This window comes from Pygocentrus nattereri, chromosome 27 (genome assembly GCF_015220715.1).
Source record: "Pygocentrus nattereri isolate fPygNat1 chromosome 27, fPygNat1.pri, whole genome shotgun sequence".
In the NCBI taxonomy this organism is placed as follows: Eukaryota; Metazoa; Chordata; class Actinopteri; order Characiformes; family Serrasalmidae; genus Pygocentrus; species Pygocentrus nattereri.
The window spans coordinates 18,223,775-18,244,732 of record NC_051237.1 but is presented as its reverse complement, the minus strand read 5'-3'; the positions used below and the strand labels follow the sequence as shown (position 1 = coordinate 18,244,732).

Below are 20,958 nucleotides of genomic sequence, written 5' to 3'. Positions count from 1 at the left end.
GCCTCATTATCAGAACAAACATTCTTGCCATGCTGCAGATGCCCCCAGCTTGACACTTTGATCTGGATGGCCTTTGTGAATTTCCTGCCCTCAAACTCATCACTGCTCTATTTAACGAAGGGGAGGAACAGCGCTGGTCTATTAATATTACAGGCCCATTAATGCAGGCAATTAAGTGCCAAATCTCCAGACACCTCATATGTCTCAGCCATAAAACCAAAAAGCACAAAGCCTTCCTGCTAAATTAGGTGCATGAAAAGAAACACATAATTAATTTCCTTCTCCATGAATACAATCACAATCAGTGGTGATTTAAAACCTTTCAGGGCGACTGTTATTGAATTGCCAGCCTATTGAATTGCCAGCCTAAAGGAGGGGGGCTCGGGTTAGGTTGGGGATAATTATTCAAATAGAGGCATTATCTATTCAGTGACCCCCATTTTAGCACTTTCGTCTTTGATTACTATTAAAATTTATGCTGAATAAAAGGAGTGACTTAATTTGGTGAGAAAGCGTCAGGAGGAGAGAGGAGAAAGAAGAACGCACTAGTTAAACTCTCAGTCTGATGGGAAGGAGAATAAGAATTACCTTTCAGCCAAGCATTTCCTGTTGCCTCACTCCTTCCTGCCTCTCTTTCGTGCACAAAGACACACAAAAGTCTCTGCAGGAGGGAGCGTGTGCAGATCACAGGGCACAAGAGCTGTTTAGTGCAGGCCGTTCCTCTTTTACACTTATCTCCAGCCATTTGGACTGTCTTTTATGATCTCTGGAGATAAAGGATGGGGTAAGGAAGGTAGATCAGGGTGAAATCTCAGATAAAAGAGTCACCAGAAGGGTGCCATCCAGGTCAGAGCTGTGTCACACAGTGTCATTAAACAGAGAAGCACTGTTCCAATAGGTGTTGAAGGAATAATCCAGCATTGTCCAACCTAATTTCTAGAAAAGAACAGAAAAATTGAGACTAAAACCGTATGTAAAAACCGAAGCTTTGGCTTCTGCTATGTGTGTTTCAGTTATAGGTCTGTGAGGCACGCAGAACTATTCTGCGGCAATCGACTGTATAGCACATTAGGAGATTGAAGTTAGGGTCAAAGATGCTGGAGTGTTCCTTTGAGTACTTTTTCCAAGTTCATGACTGCACGTTAGCCATATGTAGAATCCTGGTAGTTCATCTCTCAGTCACCAACCAGGAATACCCAGAATACTCATTCAGTCTAGTCACAATGCAGTTGTTGGCTAGCTTCTCTAACCACCAGACTGCTGCATACTCACAAGAAGGAAATCACCCATTTATCTGGAGCATGTACTTCAAAAGCACCAGAGGTAGATTATGTCCCTGAGTAGCTGTCTGCCTTAATAATTCTCATGCCAACACATGCAGGCTGCCTAGCCTGGTTTCCATCATCCTTCAAGGCAGAAAAGGCTTAGTCACTTGCTAAAACAAAACAAAGACTTATCTACAGTGAGTGAGACGGTAATTGTTTTCTTCAGTAAGGTGTGGCTAGTTACTACCTCAGCTTCACTGGTCACAAATCGTTATGATATCTCCTGGATACAGAAGCACACAAACAAGGGAGAGTGCCTTCGCAATTGCCTTGACAGGATGTGGGGAAAAGAGCCAGACCTGGCCGGTGCTGATAACGCGCTTTGCTGCGCCTCAAAATACGACATGATTCACCAGCTGACTGGAGGACATCGCTAAGAAATGTTGACTTTAAGGACCTGAAATACTGCACCTTGAAAAAGTGAAAATGGATAAAAACAGAGGCTGAAAATTTGCATCTAATTACAGACGGTTTTTCACTTTGAAATTATTATGACTTAAAAGTACATGACTGTTGCAAATCACATTAGTTAGTCGAAGCTAATCAAACAGCCCACTCACAAAGATCTGCCCCAAAGAGATCGTTCCTCTTCAAAACTTAGGCTACACTGGACTGAACAACGTGAAATTCCCTACGTCCATCTAAGAAAAAAGGAATTCCTATTAAGAAGTTTGGGATGGAACTTGGGATTGAACTCACATCAATGCTCACACCATGAATAGTAATAAAGTACCACTTCTATCCTTTTAACAGACACATTGGCTGATTAACTCCTTAAAGCCCCAGTACATACACACTAAGACATACTAGGGCTTATTGATCAGTAACAACAGGGACTTCAGTGCAAACTGACTGAGCTATTCTTAACTTATAGAAGTTCAGGCTTGCTGGTGGTCCCTGGTCGTACAAGAGGTTTATCTAGAACATTAACAATAAAACGTTTACTATTCTGAGAAGGTAAACACCTTATAGCACTAAATACCTCATAGCACTATCACAACTGCTAGTTTGTTGCTAACAAAACTCACTTTCATGGTGGCATCCACGTTTTTTCCCGCTTCATAGCTCGAGCAGACAGCATAATCAAAAAGACGTTATTCCAATCTCTGACTTCCCACTTCTAAGCCACTTACGCTTGGTAATCACTGTTTTGTTGATGCGCATTTTACACATTTGAATCAAGTAAGTTCAACACAAGATGAGTAGGGCATGTTTACAACCAAAACACTTGTAAATAACTGTACCCTGCACTGTCTCTTAATACATTACACATATGTAATCACCCTACGTGACAGCACTGAATAATTATACAAAGCTTTGGGGGAGCACTACCATTTAGTACCACTGCTGAAAACCTCGTTTCAGGCACTCTCGCCTCTGCTCAGCAGCCTGTTATAGATGAGGTCTATTGTGGGATGGTGAGCACTGGGGACAGGGCCATGGTACGGCTACAATGGCCGTGAATAGGGCAGCTGTGGGCAGCTTTAACTCACTGTACACTGGAGGGTCATGGAAGGACAGAGCCTCAAGGCAATGAAGTACAGAGCTTACTAGCTCCAGCCAAGCCTCATAGTGTGTCATTATGCACCCATCCACTGCACCAGGCAGCACCAAACACTCTGTTCCAACCGCCCAGACAAAACCAAATCATCATCTGAAGCGCAGCTGCACTTTCTCAAGGCTAAATTATGCTTGCTGGGCAAGACCAAAATTGAGATTGTGAAACTTTTCTGTTATAACATGATTTGTTTTGTTTGTACAAGCATTTATACACAGGTGAGGAATCTTCTGCCTTGGTGAGGTCCGATCCAACAACGCAGGTAAAAGCTTTTCTTGATAAAGCACAAATGTAGAAGACTTGGCATAGTAGCATCAAGCCAAATAAATTGCTTTAAAACTGCCCTTTTACTGGTATTTACTGTATGATTTACTGTAAACTTTTCAAAGTAAAGTTACTGGTATAGAAACTTTGCATTATGTGGAGGTTCTTTAAGAGAGGTTCTTCACACTGGCACACTTCCTTCACGAATTTGCCCATTTTAAGGTACTTTGGGGAGCCAGAAGTGGTTCTTGCGAGGTATCCCTCCCTATAATACTTTCTGGAGCATTTATTTTTAAGAGCATAGTTACTGAACAAAAATAATTAACATTAATAGCCTTTAATTAAACCTTCAGCTTAAAGGCTTAACCCCTTAAACGCAAAGGACCACCGGGAGATCCAGGCTTCCATTCCTTGCTCCTATAACTTAAGAACAGCTCACTCAGTTTGCATGATTTAGCTATTGATAGCTATTGAATAATAAGAATAATAAAGAATTTTAATACATGAATTATATCTTGATAATAAAAGCATCAATTACTCAAGAGGTGGAAACCTCAAGGAGCGCAAGTGAGGTCTAATTCCGTAACTTCAGATGAGCTGAGCCTAATTTTGTGAAATCTCATTGTGAAAGAGAAACGACAGTAGTCAGTTAGGAAGGCTCAAGAATAATAACCGCAAAAATGCTCATTTATGATTTTATTCGGCACCACACAGGGCTGGAAACTGAATAAAGGCATCATGCGCTGCTGCCTCATAGTTCAATAAACAATAGAGCCTGAGGGGGAATTATTATTGTATCGTTATTGTGTGCCGCAGGAACTTGGACAGGGAGTAGATAGAGCTACCAGGAAATCCTTATTTCGACTGCACCCTCCTCAAAGCCACACCTGCGTAACATTTCTTGGATTAACCTCGGACTGAGAGACGTTCATAAAAACAGCGCATTTATGGCCAGCGACACACCCTCTTACCTCATGTGCACAAAAGTCGGCACACTGCAGTGCCAGGCTCAGTGGAAAACAGCAAATAAGTGCTCCCTGTCTGCAACAGTAGGTCATTTTTTAGTGGCTGCCTAAACACCACACACAGCAAAAATAGTAATTTATGTATGCAACACACGTCTAGTGCAAAAACTCTACCTATTTATACAGGTAATAACAATGAAATGATCCATCTTAGTAAAAAGGGGCAGCAGCACACAGCACCCACATAATATATGCAAGCTATTTTATTCAAAATCCATAAAAAGTGCCCCACAATGTTGATTCTACCACAAGCCATAGAAAACAAGAGACCACTAGAAATTATAGCCAGAGGCACTGCCCATCCTGCAGACCAGTTATTCTCCAGCCTCTCAACATCTGCAACAGAGCCTGCGAATTAGAATGAGTAATCACAGGCTTTATATCAGGCTTCAGGCGCTACGTGCTTAGCCGAGCAGGGACACTGTGTGGCTTCACTAGTGATGATAAATACATGCTTTGGTGGGATTTCAAGGGAACTAAGGGTTCCTATTCAGACCGTTAGACAGGGAGTACGTCAATATATTCAGAATGTTTGCCAGCCTCCATTAAAGGCGGAATTAGAGCCCATTTATGGCGAACTCCAGTCACGAAGAAAGAAAATAATGCGGCTGGTGAAAGGTTCACAGCCTTTTTAGTGAAAGAATGCTCAAGCTGCCTTTTATATTCTTCTGATTTCTGTCACTGAACCTAAAAAGATCTACTCAATGTTACTTTCATGGGGTTTTATTTAATGAAAATACATCTTTCAGATGTATAAAACGAAACAAAGCAAAAGAGCAGAGGAACAAAAGCTGGAGTGCATAGCATATCGGCAGCGGTATCCTTCATCAATCAATATATAAATGTACAATTATTATTATTATAAGTACAGTTTTGGACTTGCAGCCCATTAATTTCACAACAGACAACACCTCAGTATGTACTCATTCACACAGTGCCACGTAGCTTTGAGGCCATAACTGATATGATTGAATATCAAGATTTTTCTCAATATTATGCACATTTTTGGTCTTCTTCTGCTTTAACTTGAGTTACCTATTCCTTTTGCACAATCATTCAAATCTATGTTTAGTTCAAAAATACAGTACACAGCAGAAAAGGCTGCACTTAATTATAGACTTTACAAACAGAATGGTACTGTACGGAAAATGCTGCAAAGCATGCCACACAGTGGGGAATTACCTCTACCACTGCCTAACGGCTTGTGTACGTATCATTTAATATTATTTAGCAAGCAGTTTAAAGGTAAAGTAGTTCTCTCTAGTTCTTTCCCAACAGGGCGATTATCGCCCTTTAAGCATCATTGTCAGGTCACTTGTCAATCACAGCGGATATCCAATTATATCGTCCTATCACCCAGGCTTTTACTCTACTGATCTGGCAGAAAGAAAGAATCAGCATCAGCCTCTGAATATCAGTAACTGAAACTGAACAGATATAGCTCTAATAGCTGCCTGAGATTAACGTCTATCACAGATCTTACACTGCCATACACTCTTCTCACAGACACACTCTCTTTTCGCTGTTCTGGCCCTTCTGTGGCTTTGTGCTCAGACGAAGTCAGCTTAGACCAGAATAAGTGAGCTAAACTTAACATACACCGGCCTGTGGTAGAGGGCAGGGCAGGGTGCGGCCAGCCTGCGTGTGACATCTCAGTCTCTGCGTGGCTTTGGCCGGATGCAGAGCCTATTTCAATCAGAACTATAAAACGACTTCGCCGCAGGGGCCAAGCATCGGGTCTTTAACATGACGGCGTAAATATGGAGCAATTTCCTGCAGTAAAAAAACATCTTAACCACTGGTCAAATCTCTGTTAAGCCCCCTCTGTCTGTTGAGAACTCAATCTGCTTGGGCATAATGACACTTAATTAGAGATAAATTTATATATAATGTTGCATGTCACATCAAAGGTTTGATGATTTTTCAATACTACAACATGGTAAAAAGTTTTCATTGTGATATCACACTTGATATTAGTATTGCAATCAACAATTTAATTGGTTAAATTGTCAAGATGCATCAACAGAATTTTGAGAAAGCTAAGTTTACGCGATCATATCGTTGCTGTCTGAGCAAAACTAACTTTACAGGAGATGAAAACACCTTAACTTAAAACGGAAGTCAATGTAACAAGATTTTTTCCTCTAAACTCCAGAGCATTTCTAACTGTCCTATTAATAGATATGAACACAATGCAGAAGGGGTTCCTTTACTGCTCACGTTACGCAAAAAAAAAGTCATGATTCTCCACAAATTTTTGGTGTGGATTTAAAGGCACAAGTGTCACAACAACTGTTTCATTCTCATCTCACTTTGTCTGTCTAGGTCGTTCTCCATTTTCTATGTGTAAAAGATTTGTCTTACCTTGCTAGGCATTCCATCTGTAGCCAGTGCGCTCCTCTGTGGGACCTGGTACAAATCCTGTGAGGGTGGTACCTGGTAGATGCCCTGTGCAGAGCCCTGGCTGGGCTGGTGGGAGGGGGGCACCTGGTATAGGCCCTGTGGTGTGTGGGGTCTCTGCTGTTGGGCGAGGCTCTGAGAAAGTGAGGGGCTGGCTGGTGTCTGGCTCTCAAACATGGGGCCAATGAGCAGCTTGAGGCGGTTGCCAGGTGCGATGCCCTGGCGACCGTGCAGCGAACAGAGCCACCAGCCTTCCAGTCCACCAGTGTTCTGCTCAATGACTGTCAGGATATCGCCCTTGCGAAAGGCCAGCTCCTCTGGAGATTCTGGGACATTGTCGTACAACGCCTTTGCCATCAGGTTCTGTGAAACATGAAGAAATCACTATTATAATCAGTCTCCGCCAAACTTACAGGTAGGCAATATGACAAAATGTTCAATATAACAGTGTTGATAATTTACATCACTGAGTAAATCATGAGTGTTATCAATCAATACAGAATCCAGAATCAAACAGAAAGAATTAGACCAATTAGACCCAAACACTACATAGTAACTCTTCAAAATATCTAGTAACAAATAGCTGTTTGGATTATACTATTATCTTTTTTTATTCATATATTATTACATTTACACGCTAATGTTCTCCTGGCGTATTGTCTCTAACAAACAAACCCTTGAAGAAGAATTCTGCAGATTTTTTTAAATGACTGCATATTTAAACGATTAAGATAAAAACAGTCATTCAGAGTGGCTTAATGTGAAAAGCTCCATTCCAAAGAAACTTACTAACTCAGAATTGTTCACAGTGGTGGTGATAGAAACCAGATGTCTGAAGAGTTTAATGCCCCTAAAAGTTTAATGCCCCTAAAAATAAACATGAAAATGTTTATTAATGCAGTGTCGGATGCCTGAGGCATTGCTTTACAATAGTTTTGAGATATAGTTTTGGCCTACAACATTTTTTTCATGCTGGAGTGGTACATGCAGAGGACTCTGATGCAAAATAGTTCCCAAAGAAAACTACACATACATTTGATCATTAACAGCGTTACATATACAACCATGTAGGCAAGACGCGTGAGCTCACTGGTGGGTTGGTGAGTTTCTCTACTATTAACCATTTCACGTCAAAACACTCTGACTTTGTTTACATCTCAAGCACTGAATTTTATGAACATTTTGAAAAATCTATTAAATTCACCTTTAAGGCGTTTACCAGGTCCAAACTTTTCTTTCAATCATTTCTAAAGACAAATTCATTACTAAACATACAGTGACATAAATGACACTTATGATGTGCCCCTATGTGGGTCCACTTCAGTCTCTCACTCTAATAACTACACACATAAAAATACGTATAAGTCCCATATTTTACAGTGGTTACTGAACAAGTCTTGAGATTAACGACTGAACAATGAGCCTAGGCTTTAAGGGTTTAAAGATCTAGGCAAGAACTGCTAAACCAGTGCTGTGCACCATCTCTAGCTTTGCTTAAGGATTATGAAGAATATACATATTACATATACTTGAGTGGGTACAGTCTTACAGCGTTGCTTTTTTAGAGGGTCCTTTCATAACAGCTCTGCAAACTATTAAGCCAGTTGCAGTAACTGTAAACTGTTACCTTCACCATGTACACATAGGAGGGTTTACAGACATTAGTATGCAATGTTCAGCACAGTCAACATCATTGATTTAATGGCAGACAGTATCTGATCTGAGGCAAAACCCTTCAGCCTTGTAACTCAATGACTCACTAATATTAAACAAACACTGTAGCACAGCAGTTTCAGAACCTACTGGAAACTACTCTACCTTTAAAATAGAACACTTAGTGTTCGTTTGGGGGGAAAAAGAGCCAGTCCCAGTTGACCTGGATCACGCTAAGACAACAATCATAAAAATGACTCCAACTCACCACAGTGCAGCCAAAACATTTCTCTCAAACCCGTCTTAGCAAATATTTTCTCTACTCATTATTACAACCACTAGAAGATGAAACCAATGCCAAATTCAGGTCACTAAAAGTGTCTGTATTGTTAGTCTCTTCTTACCCTGTGTTAAGCTCACATTCAGCTTTGGAAATATGCAGTACACAGGGATATGTTATAGTTGACTGACCACCACTGAGTGCTCATAACGCTGAATTCCATGACAAACGGTTTAGATAAAAACACAACTCATTCTTGGACAGTTTCATTGATTTCAGTGCTTCTGTTTGAGTAAACCCTTTAATTTAGAAATCACTGTGGCCACTGCGGTAACAGTGTTTTCACTCCTTCTCTCAACCACACTTTATCGGCTCCATGAGCACACTGTTGCTATCACTTTGCTACTCTATGTCCCAGTCAGCTTTCCCACAGTGTATGGACTTCAGCGGTTCCCATGTGAACCTCTCTGCTTGGGCAGCATCATTATCTCTGATCGGTAGTGTGGCCGCATGGCTATTGTCTCATGTACCGTTGCCTTGGTCACCCACAACCATCTAGCATAACAACAGCCCTCAGTGCTTGCACAGACAGACAACCGTGAGCTTGAGCTGACCTTAGGGGTCAGCGTCGACCAATAGGAACTCTCATGTCAGGCTCACTCATACAGCTAGATGAGCCCAGACAGTAATGCTTGTTTGCTTTAAGATTCCAATATGAATGGAAGCCGAACTCTGACCCCTGAACACAAAGTGCACAAAAAGCTACACTAATTGAGTCTCAGTGGGCAATATCAAGGACTATACTTGGACGACCACACAGCCTGGATCACAGATAACAATCTTATTTCAAAATAACTTTAAACATACAAGTACTTAGTTCAGAGAAATGAGGCTTAAGTAGGAACAAGCTACTAGGATGTGTGAAGATAGAAGCGAAGATAAACCACTAAGAAAAACCCTTGACCTCCCATCATCTTCCACCCCCACTCTTTTGAGAAACTGCAGACCTATAGCCTGAGGTGAAAATCTTAGTCTTGGGTGTCTGCAGCACCACTGGGGGCTACATTGTGATCGAATCTCAAGGTACATTGCACATACGGCACTTTAGACAGAGGGCTACGGTAATTTTGAACTAATTAATTTTCTTCTTTAGACCCTAACTTGCACTGTAATGTTGTATAGTAATGTATTCTGACAGCAGTCTGTCTGAGCAGCCAATTTTGCTTGCCTTAATTTCCTCTACGCTATTACAGGCCTATAGCAGGTGAGTCAGCACGGGAAGCATACACATCCATGCCTTAAACATAGGCTAATCACAGTGAGGCCACTTAATCATTGTGTGCTGATCCACTAGTAAACACAAGTGTTAGCCATTAGACAGCTCTGGAAAGCCCCTCTCTGGTTCTGAGACCACTAATGGGAAATCTTTAACTTCCAGGAAGTTTAATGAGATGTTAAGTAGGGTGTTGAAGGGCATTCCACCATCTAATCCAAACTGGGAGCAGCACAGCTCACTGACTGGCTGCTAAAACCTTAATCAGATCCAGAAATGGCTGTCTATGATGGCTTTATGACTCAGTGACCCAGTGTGCTCAGGTACACGATTCCACATTACCATGCATCTACATTGCTTTGAAGGTGCTGTTAAAAATGCAGGTGGCAAAAACAGCTCTTGTTGCCTAAAGAGCCTTTCGGTGGCTGGTTCTTTGAAGAACCATTCATATAAATGAAATGTATAAAAGTGATTAAGCTTTTTAAAGTTTAATGTCGTAAAAGCTGTGCAGCACTTAAAGGAACCACGTGTCCAAGACAAGAACCATTCAGCAGGTTAAACAAAAGTGTGAAAACCATCACTCTTTCTGACAAGCATGAAAACTGCACATGCACATTCAGAAGCTTTCTAGTCAGCACCTGGAGCTGAGAAACGTCCAAATGTGTGTCATCTCACTTTTGGGAAATGGGAAAATCATGACTCATATGATTCTAAATAAAGAAGTTTTTATTTAACTGTGAGGCAGCTTGTGTTTGCTCAAACAGTTTGCTCCAAAAGTGGAGAAATCCATGACTGGGCCAGGACTCAAAAAAAAAAAAACCCTTATGCAATCAAATTACTACTGATTGCAGGGTCCCACCTACCACGAAAGCACTCTCGTTTGGGTGGCTTTGGCTCAAGCTCTGGTGAAAACATCAAGGCTAATTGAGTAGCCACTGGGTAAATGAGGTCACTAAACAAAAAAAAGGCACCACCTCTCTGAAGAAAACTATTCCCTCAGGCAACATGTTGTACAGCTGCCTCTCCCAAAGCTCACCCGTATGGAAAAATTGGTATGTTCCAAAACCGACCTCCACACACAGGATTCCTGTGAAATGACGCAGTGTGAAAATTAGGACCAACTCACTTTAACATATGCCCTCAAGGGGGAAGGGAGGGTACGATGGGTGAGCCAGCACGCTCACTTGCCCTCATTTCACCTGAGTAAATATAGAAAATAATTATCGTAATGACGTGCCTTGATGCTGCAGAGAAAAGGCAGTTGAAACAAAATGGGCCGTGGTGTAATACGTGCTTCTTTAGTACCGAGTACGTGAGGTCTTTGTTTCGTTTGGACACATCTGAAGAGAACTGCTTCGTCCTCACATATTGAACATTAGCACTTGATATGAGGCAAGACATAATCTGCAAGCAAACAGATTACTTCAATCCCGAAGATACTCAATGATGACGTAAGCTGTAGAGAAGCACTGCATTCAAGTGCATTTATATTTACATCATCCTTAAAGCTAGCAATGACTGCAAAGAATGGCAACATAATAGACCCAATAAGCTATGGCTTTAGGCACATACCAAATATGCCTTGACAAGTGTCCCTTGAATAGAAGTCACAAACTATACTCTTTACGCAGAAGCCTACACCCATGGATAAACATAATTAGCCTGAATAAACCTGAGGTTTTCACATGACCTTGGACCATTCTGATCAATAACCCCAAACAATTCAATCAAGTGACTCAACTCATGGATATATGTATCATTAGCTGCTCCCTTCAAGCCTGTAGGCCACCCTAATGACAAACCTCTACCAAAGTTCTCAAGAGAGAAGCACAGTGCTTGACTGGCTGCCTCAGTGTTGCTGTAACAGCCCCACCCATTTCCTCTGCTCTGTGAGCCTGTGGCCGCCCCCACACCAAGCATGGCAACATCCTGACGACATCAAAATCCCCCCACCTACCAGCAGCCTATGCATGACCTAGCCAGCACTGCGGCCTCATAGGCCAAGACCACACAGGATTTCAGTGCTGAAGCTACATGACTGTAGCACTAGCGACTTTGCTGCCTCAACCACAAAGTTTCAAAGCGCTTCATTTCATCTCAGTACTACCTTGTCCTAAGATGGATGACTTTTTTTCTGTATATTAGCGCCACAGTTTGCCAGCCTTTAAGTCTAGATTACTAGATTCACTTCTTCTAGTGTCACTTCTTGACACTAATCCTTTTTTAGGCCAACTACTCAATCCAGTGGCCAAAACTAGGACTTGCCATCCTGTGATGAAGAACCAAAAAGACAGTGTAAATTGCCAAGTATGAAGCTCTGAATGCTTACCTTCAGTAATATGAAAGCACTCTCATCAAATGTAGCAGTAAATGAAAGCCTAGAGACGTGAAGGAGTACAGTATGTTCCTCAGCGAATTAATAAATCAATCAACTAAAGACAGGTCACAGCCCGTCAAGCTATTACCGCTAATACCATCGCTTTCGATACAGCCATTGGTCATTACTTGCCTCTTTATTGGTGATTCAGCAGCCACCTACCAATGAAGATTCAGCTCCACACTTCAAACAGCTGTGAACAAGCTTGCACAGAAACAACCTTGGACTTGAACACCCCACTTTCAGTTCATTACACACATCCTGCAAACCCATAAGCCAAAGACAGATGCTCTAGATATGCCAACAGACAACAAATGTGCTTACATCATGTGCCATGTAAACCGGACGCTGATGCTTTGGCACCTCGTGTTTCATAATAGCACCCTTGCGGTCATGTACACGCAATGCAAGATGGACAGGGTGTAAGTATCACGGGTTGTGTTTAGCAAGCTCGAAGGGGACAGAGCAAATGTGGTGAAGGGGTAGAGGTACTGAATTGGAGGGGGGATTGCTTATCCCATGAAACAGAGCAGGCTAATCGTTTTAAGCCTTTGAGACACAGGCTAATCCCATAAAAGCTAGCAGCTAGACGGAGAGATATATTCATGCTATCTCAGCAGGGGCATGCCTTCAACTCTCCAACACGAAATAACCAAAGAGCAGGATGCTCAAAACAAATGTCCTCTTGATTTCACCGTTTTAATAAAAGCATACAGTGGACCAATACTGATAAGTGATATACAGATATGGAAATGAGATGGAGGAAGTGTTGGTTTGAGAGCAGTAGGGCAATTTTTTATAGCACTGATAGGAAACAGAACTCAGACACACACGTTTGCATTGGCAGTAAATGGACATTTCTACAACGCAGCTAGTAATAGCCTTTGTGTAAAGTGCATGGCTCAAGACAAACTCTGTGCGCAGCTGTCAGAATGCTTCTTATTTGACATGACCCTGACAGGAGCAACCCGACAGGGGCATATTACTCTAAATCAGCTCGGAAAATAGCTGACCTCCCTCATGCGTGAAAGGCAGACCTCTAAGGGAGGTTAACGGAAATGATGACTTTCAATGTTGTTGACGCTGAAGTCATTTTTTCCGCTCTAATGTCACGACCTCACAATAACACTGCCTTTTCCCTACTTATCATTTTCAAACAGTAATGTGTCAGCAACTGGCCTTCAGTCCATTCATGACGCAGGATGCTTCCCTCTACCATTTCTGAGTTCCCAAATTTTTCATGTACCAAACTGATTTGCGGAACAATGAGGGATTAGTGAACTATCCTCACATTGCGTATGTTCCTCCTGACGAAGGCAGGCATACTCACAGTACATCAGTGCAGTTCAGAATGCGGTTTTTGTGTTCGTGTGTGTGAGAAGGCCTTTAACAAATGGGGGGACGGTGTGGAGTGCTGGTTGAGACCTGCTCCGTGAATAGCTCTTGTTCTCTCCCTGGAGAATGTGGGATGCCTGCAGAGAAGTGCTCTTTATGCTCAATGCCACCCCCCACTGCACACACACACACACACACACACACACACACACAAACACACACACACACACACAGAGAAAAGGCCCTGATCCCAAAACTTAAAAAAGGAATGCGGGGTTTACTTAAAAAACAAGCAAATGCATCCATTCCCTTATCTACAAATGATTAAACCCTTTCTATTCATCCTTATCAGCGGCTGATGAGATTCAACTCTTCACCCCATAAAACACACACAACACTTTCCCCACGCCTTGTCACCTAGTTCTCCCTTATCTCATTTCTTTGTATTTCCCCACCATAGCCCCCCTCATCTACCCTGAAGTTCTTACTTTCAGAACAATGTCCGTCTTCCTCTGCCTCTCTTTGGACCGAGGCCTGGAACCTGAGCCCATACGGAGAGAAAGAGGGGGAGAGGGTGGAAAAGGGAGAGAGAAAAAGAATCCCAAAACTTGGGTTCACCTAATCACTCTTCATTGTGGTCAGGAAGCTATTCCTGCCACGGTTACATAAGCCTGAAAAGAGGCTCTGTGAGTCGCTGGGAGAAGTACGGGAAGGAGTATGAGTGCATCTGTGTGTACATAAAGGCGGAGGCCTCCTTTCCTTCAGCTGAAGGAAAAAGTTATGTCAAAACAGTCTGAAACGCAGCAGATGTCACTTCATATCAACCAATAAACCTTACATACAAATTACAAAACCTCTAGCCTATTAAACAGTCAAAGCGGCCTTTCTGAGTGATGGCTGGGAGGATTAAGGGTATTAACAGGAAACACTGGATGACAGGCTGTCTCCCTACACCTGCCCACCTGTTGGAAAACGTAACTGACATGAGCTGGGGTTGGACTATGACGTTTGTGCCTTACAACGTTTGGACAATGTGACCAGTCAGATGTGGTTAACACTGAGAAGTCGACAGGTGTAACTTTCTATAAAAGGTACATGCTAAGAACTTAATTCCATAATTCCATAGTTTGTTTTGTAATGGATTACATTTATATTCTATATTTATATAATTTACGGCCTGTACTGACAACTTTGATTCTGCAACTCCAGCTCTTTGTTTCAATATTAAACAATGACAGAAACATGGCAAAAGTGTAATGTTTCTCCTTTTGGCAAGACAAGACTGTGTTTAAAGGCAGGAAATGTGATGATATATTATTACCATCGTGATAAAGTATGTTATCATGACAAAAAAACATGGTTTTCTGAGCATATCGTGGATATCATCAGTTCATTAAGAACTCTGAACAACTGTAGGTTTCATTACAAATGGAGCAAAATGAGCTCGATTTATGTGTATTTAATGCAGTGCTATAGAGTGATTGTACCCAGAGGTTCTGATAATTATGAAAAATAAAACTGTGATCTATGGGTGCATTGTCTCGATATCAACAACACCACAACATAAATTAATCAATTAACTGAACAGATTTGAGGGAATTACAAACAGATCTGATTGATTACTCCTGATTTAGCTGCTAAATCTGTTTTCAACCAAATTGCTTAGTTAGAAATGAATTAGAATCTATTTTACTCTGATGAGGTTTGTGATTTCAGTGTCAATCTGAGATATGCGCCTTCATGAAGCAGGACCTTCGAGCGATATTTCTGCCGTATCACCCATCAATAACACAATAAAATATATTCCCTTCTGCTTACAAGCACACATGTGGCATTAATTCAGTGTGGGCAGATTATGTCTCTTTCAAAGAGTTCAGAGTGAGAAAGTGCCAGCAGTAACTTCAACTTTAAAGGGTTTGAGTTAAGGCAGCTTACTCAAGTCAACTCTAAAGTAGTATTAATCTGGCCTATTTGTTTATACACCCTTGGGATTGTAACATCAGGATCATAAAAACATTTATTCTCAGAAGGCACCTCACATCCAGACCCAGATCCATTTATAACACGTATCTGTCTCAAAGGAGGCCAGTAGAACTAGTAGACTGAGTCACCAGCTGCTGCTGCACTTGAGTAAACTCATCTACTCACATTTCAACTGTGCAAAGGTGGCAAATGACTCAGCCAAGTAATATTTAACTCATTGAACATTATCTCGCACAAGTGAAAGGCAAGCATGTCTCATGTTTCAGGTATTCCATAGCAACACAACTACTGAACTGGCCAAGACTACTTAACTGGCCACTTGTCCATGATAGGATTTCTAACTCATTAGCAGATTCTGATATGTGGGTGTTATTCCTAGACTGGAGAGGGAATGTGTTTAACTTTCTTAGTAGCTGTCTCCTTGGTGTGTAATGCAGATAGGTTATTGGAGCCTAAGCTGCCCAAGGCCAACCCTCATTGAGATCTATTGTTACAAAGCAGTAGGTCTGCATCAGCAGCTACGCCAGCACTTCGGCCTGGGCAGGGACAGGACTGACCGGCCCTGACATCTACTGCTTCTACAGTTGACTGATGGAGGGTGCGCTATGCTGTAATCTGACACCATTTTTGTGGCTTCTGTAAGTATGACTACAGTGGGGAAAACTGATTCTAGATCATCGGATGCCGCTTGGTCTTTGCTCCAACCAACCACTTCACACCTCCAACAGGTTAACTACTGCAGTTAGAAGTCTGGAAAAACATGTGATGTCATCAGTGATCTGATCTAGTTCTCTCCGTCAATGCCAGCTATGTTTGCTTTTACCTCCTTACTCAGGCTCAATTCTAAAAAGCAGCTGGTCTCTACATTTTTACTGTTCCCTGTATCTAACAAACTGTGCTTAATATTCCACGTGTGCCGAAGTTTACTGCTTTGCATTAGCGCGTACCATTATATTTAGGGATGCACAAATGGAAACATGAGCCAATATTTTTATCTTGTCTACATATCTTCTGACGCCAATAACAACCTTGATACACAAACATCTGCTATTGAAAGAAATGATGTGCCAAAACCGATATCCCAATATCATTGAGCAAGACTGGAAAAAGGAGGCAATTCCCAAAAAGGTAAAAATCTCAGGTTCATGTTTAACACAGATAGGGGGCGGGACTATTTGGAATTCACTCTGTTTTAGGCTTATCACGGTATCCCCAACGTGGTAACACAGGGTGATGTCACACTCATATTCACTTTTATACTAGTATACTTCCCACATCTCCTGCTCGATGAGTGAATAAAAGGAGTAAAGCAAACAAAAACACATGCAACAGACACAAATTAGACAGGCTGTGTTAAAAGACAGGTAACGTGGTCCATTATTGTGAACAGAAACTGACAGAACAGTTATGTGAGGTATGTAAGATTTTGGATTTCCTAATATGGTCTGATGACACAGTCTTCAGTCCAAAACACATGTATCTAATAAGAAATGTTAGTGAGAGAGTGAGAGAGAGAGAGAGAGAGAGAGAGAGAGAGAGAGAGAGAGAGAGAGAGAAAGAGAAAGAGAAAGAGAAAGATAGAGAGAGAGAGAGAGAGAGGGAGGGGGAGGGAGAGAGAGAGAGAGAGAGAGAGAGAGAGAGAGAGAGAGAGAGGGAGGGAGGGAGGGAGGGAGGGAGGGAGGGAGGGAGAGAGAGAGAGAGAGAGAGAGAGAGAGAGAGAGAGAGAGAGAGAGAGAGAGAGAGAGTTTCTGGAGTTTTTTTGTATTGCTGTACAGTAGAAGAATCCAAACAAGCAGATCTGAGCTAAACTGTCCATCTCCTGCCAAGTGCCCCACATTCCCCAGATAGTGTGAAGCAGACAAAAGCATTCCACTCAAGAGCAGGTCCAGCCTAGCACCATAGTAGGAAGCGAAGCTTCCCATCGACTTGAAAAGGCTTAAAAAGCAAAGGGAATGTAAATGATGAGAACACAGCAGTCAGAGGCCAAGTTCTGAATGAAAGGGCCCTCCTCCTCACTAGGCAAACTCGCACGAAAGGTCTACGACCAAAAAAAAAAAAAAGACTTGGGTCCGTAGCTCTCTTTTCCAACAGCCCCTCCAATCAGCCCCTGAAACCAGCAGAGGAAGCTTCATATGATGGGAATCGACTGCCGAGTCCAGGGTTTTGCTATAGGGAATTACCTAGTGAGTGCTTCCAAAGCTAATTCATTTCTGGCCATGATGTTGTAGGCCTGAGTTTCCATTAGATAATCTCAGGTATGGAAACAATCAGTGAAATCATTCTTTTAGGCGGTCTGGCCCTAAAATGTTAGTCAGAAATAAATGTTATGGAAGAGGCTACTGATACTGACAGCGGCCTGCTGCTATTTTTATAGATCTTCAATCATCATCTCTCCAGCTTTTCATTTAGAGAGCTGTAGAATCAGAGGAAAAACACACAAACAGTTCAGTCTGAAGGGCTGCTTTCACTTCAAATCGGTAGTTTTACTGTTTTGTTGACTGCAGTGTGCATTTCTCCACAGCTAATAAACAAAATAAACAATCCTGGCAACGCAAAAGGTCAAAGTGGTATCGAAGGGATTGGTGTGGAGAAGAGGGAATGAATGCTCCTGTGTGCTCTCGAGTGGCTCCGAGTAACACGATAGGCGGTGAAGCGTAAATCACATTATTTACTACCTGCTTCTCTACAATGGAGCTCCCTGTCAACTCATAGGCGTTTGATTACGCGTGGTAAATCACCGCTATCCAGACCTGGGAGGGGAGGGGTCCACAGTCACGCAGTATTTACAGCTCTGGGGGCATCAGCGTTGCGAAAAAAGAGGTTTTTAATGGGCCATTCTTCACGACTCAGACCACTAATGATGCCATTTAGCCTCGCCAACTTCAACCGTCATTAAAGCTCACAAAGAGAAACTCAGCAGCGAGGAAACCCGCCACACTGAGAGCGCCCGGAGCCCGAGGAGACAGCGCGCGTGTAACGGGCTCTCCACGGCCACGAACCCAGTGATCACCGAGCAGCTCCACGCCTCTGAGTACAGCACTGAATTACTACATACAACACAAGCAAACCCCCTATTGGTGACAGTAAGCCCTCCGGCAGCCCACCGGCGCTGCTCGGCTGTTTAGGAGTCACTTACTTTGTACTTCATCGTGGTCCTCTCCTGCTCTCCGCTCGAGCGTGGAAATATCCGGGGAAAACCGCTTTAATGAATACAGGGTTACAGCACAACTCTCTAACTCCCAAGACACGACTTAAACAGCCATTGTGCGCTGAACGGCTCAGACTGGGCACAACTTCACCGATATGACCGCGTCGCTCGGCTCCGCCCGGCGCTCCGCTGCTCAGCGTCCACTCTGGGCAACACGCGCGCTCTACGCCGCGACCTGCTCGTTTCATTTGCATATCGCACCTTCTATTGGCCAAGACAGAGCAAGCTCCCGCCAGACGTGACGTCGGTCAGCCAATGACCAAAGCGACTGCTAGCTCATTTAAATAAAACGCTTCAGGCAGCAAGAACCTGACGAAAGTTTCCGGAAATTACGACGTAGAGCTTTTAGGCACGCGCCACGCTGACTTCACCGCCTAAGGATTCGTTTTATGCAGTAAGTGGATAAAAATAGGGAATTGAGGAATGTCGGAACAAAGGAGGTCTCATGTTATAATGTATAGCTTTCAGCCATGTCAGTGTTTTCGCTTTAAGGTGTATCTGCTCTCCTGCTCTGAGGCAAATGTCTGAATAGACACACACACTAGGGGGCAGTGAGCACACCTGCCCGGAGCGGGGGGCAGCCCTATCCATGGCGCCCGGGGAGCAGTTGGGGGTTAGGTGTCTTGCTCAAGGACACCTCAGTCATGGACTGTCGGCTCTGGGGATCAAACCGGCGACCTTCCGGTCACAGGGTCATTTCCCTAACCTCCAGCCCACGACTGCCCCTGTACTAGGAGTGTTTAGGCTACTGGAAACAGCATTATCAGAGTAGACTAGAAACTCTTCACACCTAAACCTGTAAGTAAATCATAGTAATTCCGTCATATAACTTTCTATATCACTGCTGTGGGAATCAAACCTTGTATTTCCATTTTGGGCATATTTTGGAAATGTGTCTCGCCCTTTACGTTGTGTGTACATTTCATAATGAATGGACCAAAACAAACGGCTCAGAATGACTTGGAAAAAAGTCTGGTTCCACTAACTACTTCTTTCTTCTGTAAAGTTACCTTTGTGGAGATACAAGGTTTTGTTCTAATGGCAGTGATATGCAAATTAAATAAATACATGTCCGACCTGTTCCAGTGGTCAGAATACTCAAAAGTAGAGATTAATTAAGAGACCCTTATTAGTTCCACAACGGGGAAATTTCACCTCCACATTTAACCCATCTGTGAAGTGAAACACCACATACACACTAGTGAACACACACACTAGGGGGCAGTGAGCACGCTTGCCCAGAGCGGTGGGCAGCCCAATCCGCAGCACCCGGGGAACAGTTGGGGGTTAGGTGTCTCGCTCAAGGACACCTCAGTCATGTGCTGTCGGCTCAGGGGATCGAACCGATGACCTTCCGGTCACAAGGCTGGTTCCCTAACCTAAAGCCCACGACTACAAGTAGTTTGCAAGTAGGACTACAGTGTTGGGGCAAGTGTCCTTATGCCCTTCATAAGCAGAACACAGCTGAAGAAAATGTGGTAGAGACTGGTTTAAGAAAATGTGACTAGCTGTTTCCATCATACTGGTGCTGAGGCTCTCATGACCAAGGAAAAACAGTTTTAGTTTCTTTTCTCCAGGTTACCTTTGAGGCATAATCCTTGAACTGAGCAGCATCATTGTTGAATTATTCATGCGCATTTTATGTGTTAACATCATTCCTACAGGTGGTGTGTGTCAAATAAAATTGACCAGTTTGAAGGGTTTGATAAACACCCTCAAACATTCTGATATAAACCAAAATCTTATAGACTAAGCATGTCCACAGTATAGCATAAGATTTACTATTAAAGCTTTGATATGCTACGGTGCTGTATATTAAAATGATTACAGTAAGCTATTAGAGAATCAGCAAAGCCATTAAACTCACCCTTTGCTGTGCATCTACTCGAGCTGCACTGGTATTCTGCAGTCTGAAACTGAAGATAACAGTCTCTCAGAGCTGCAAGGAAACACCCAGGCATCTCACAGATGAGAAACAGAAACGCCTACATCCGCAGCAGGCCATGGTGTGACTGTGTGACCGTACTAGGCTATATTCTTTTGATCTATCACATATACCTAACTTCATTTTTGATATTGCGTCTGTACACACAGTCTACTTTATTTAAAACAACAATCTTGCACTTAGAAGAGGTCCACCTGTCTTCATAAGTCCACTGTAGCTCATCTGTTGTCCTTCACTGTGTACTCACTGCTCTCTACATCATCAGTTTCTGACCACAAGGCTGCGGTTGACTAGATTTTATGTGGGTGATTCTAAACACACCAGTGAACTGA

The 20,958-nt window shown here is 42.7% G+C and overlaps 1 protein-coding gene across 2 annotated transcripts in view; it reads right to left on the bottom strand.

Annotated features, from left to right (window-relative positions):
• nedd9 (neural precursor cell expressed, developmentally down-regulated 9) overlaps positions 1-20,694 on the bottom strand; it is a 32,750-nt gene extending 12,056 nt beyond the window's left edge. The window contains exons 1-2 of one of the 2 annotated variants that reach the window (XM_017693813.2): positions 20,549-20,694; positions 6,537-6,935 (exon numbers count right to left, since the gene is read on the bottom strand). In XM_017693813.2, the coding sequence (XP_017549302.1) occupies positions 6,537-6,929 (393 nt within the window). In that variant the 5' untranslated portion in view covers positions 6,930-6,935; positions 20,549-20,694. Of the gene's footprint in view, positions 1-6,536; positions 6,936-18,609; positions 18,822-20,548 lie in introns of those variants that run through there. The other variant, XM_017693812.2, reaches the window with a different exon arrangement.
• Positions 20,695-20,958: the final 264 nt, after the last annotated feature.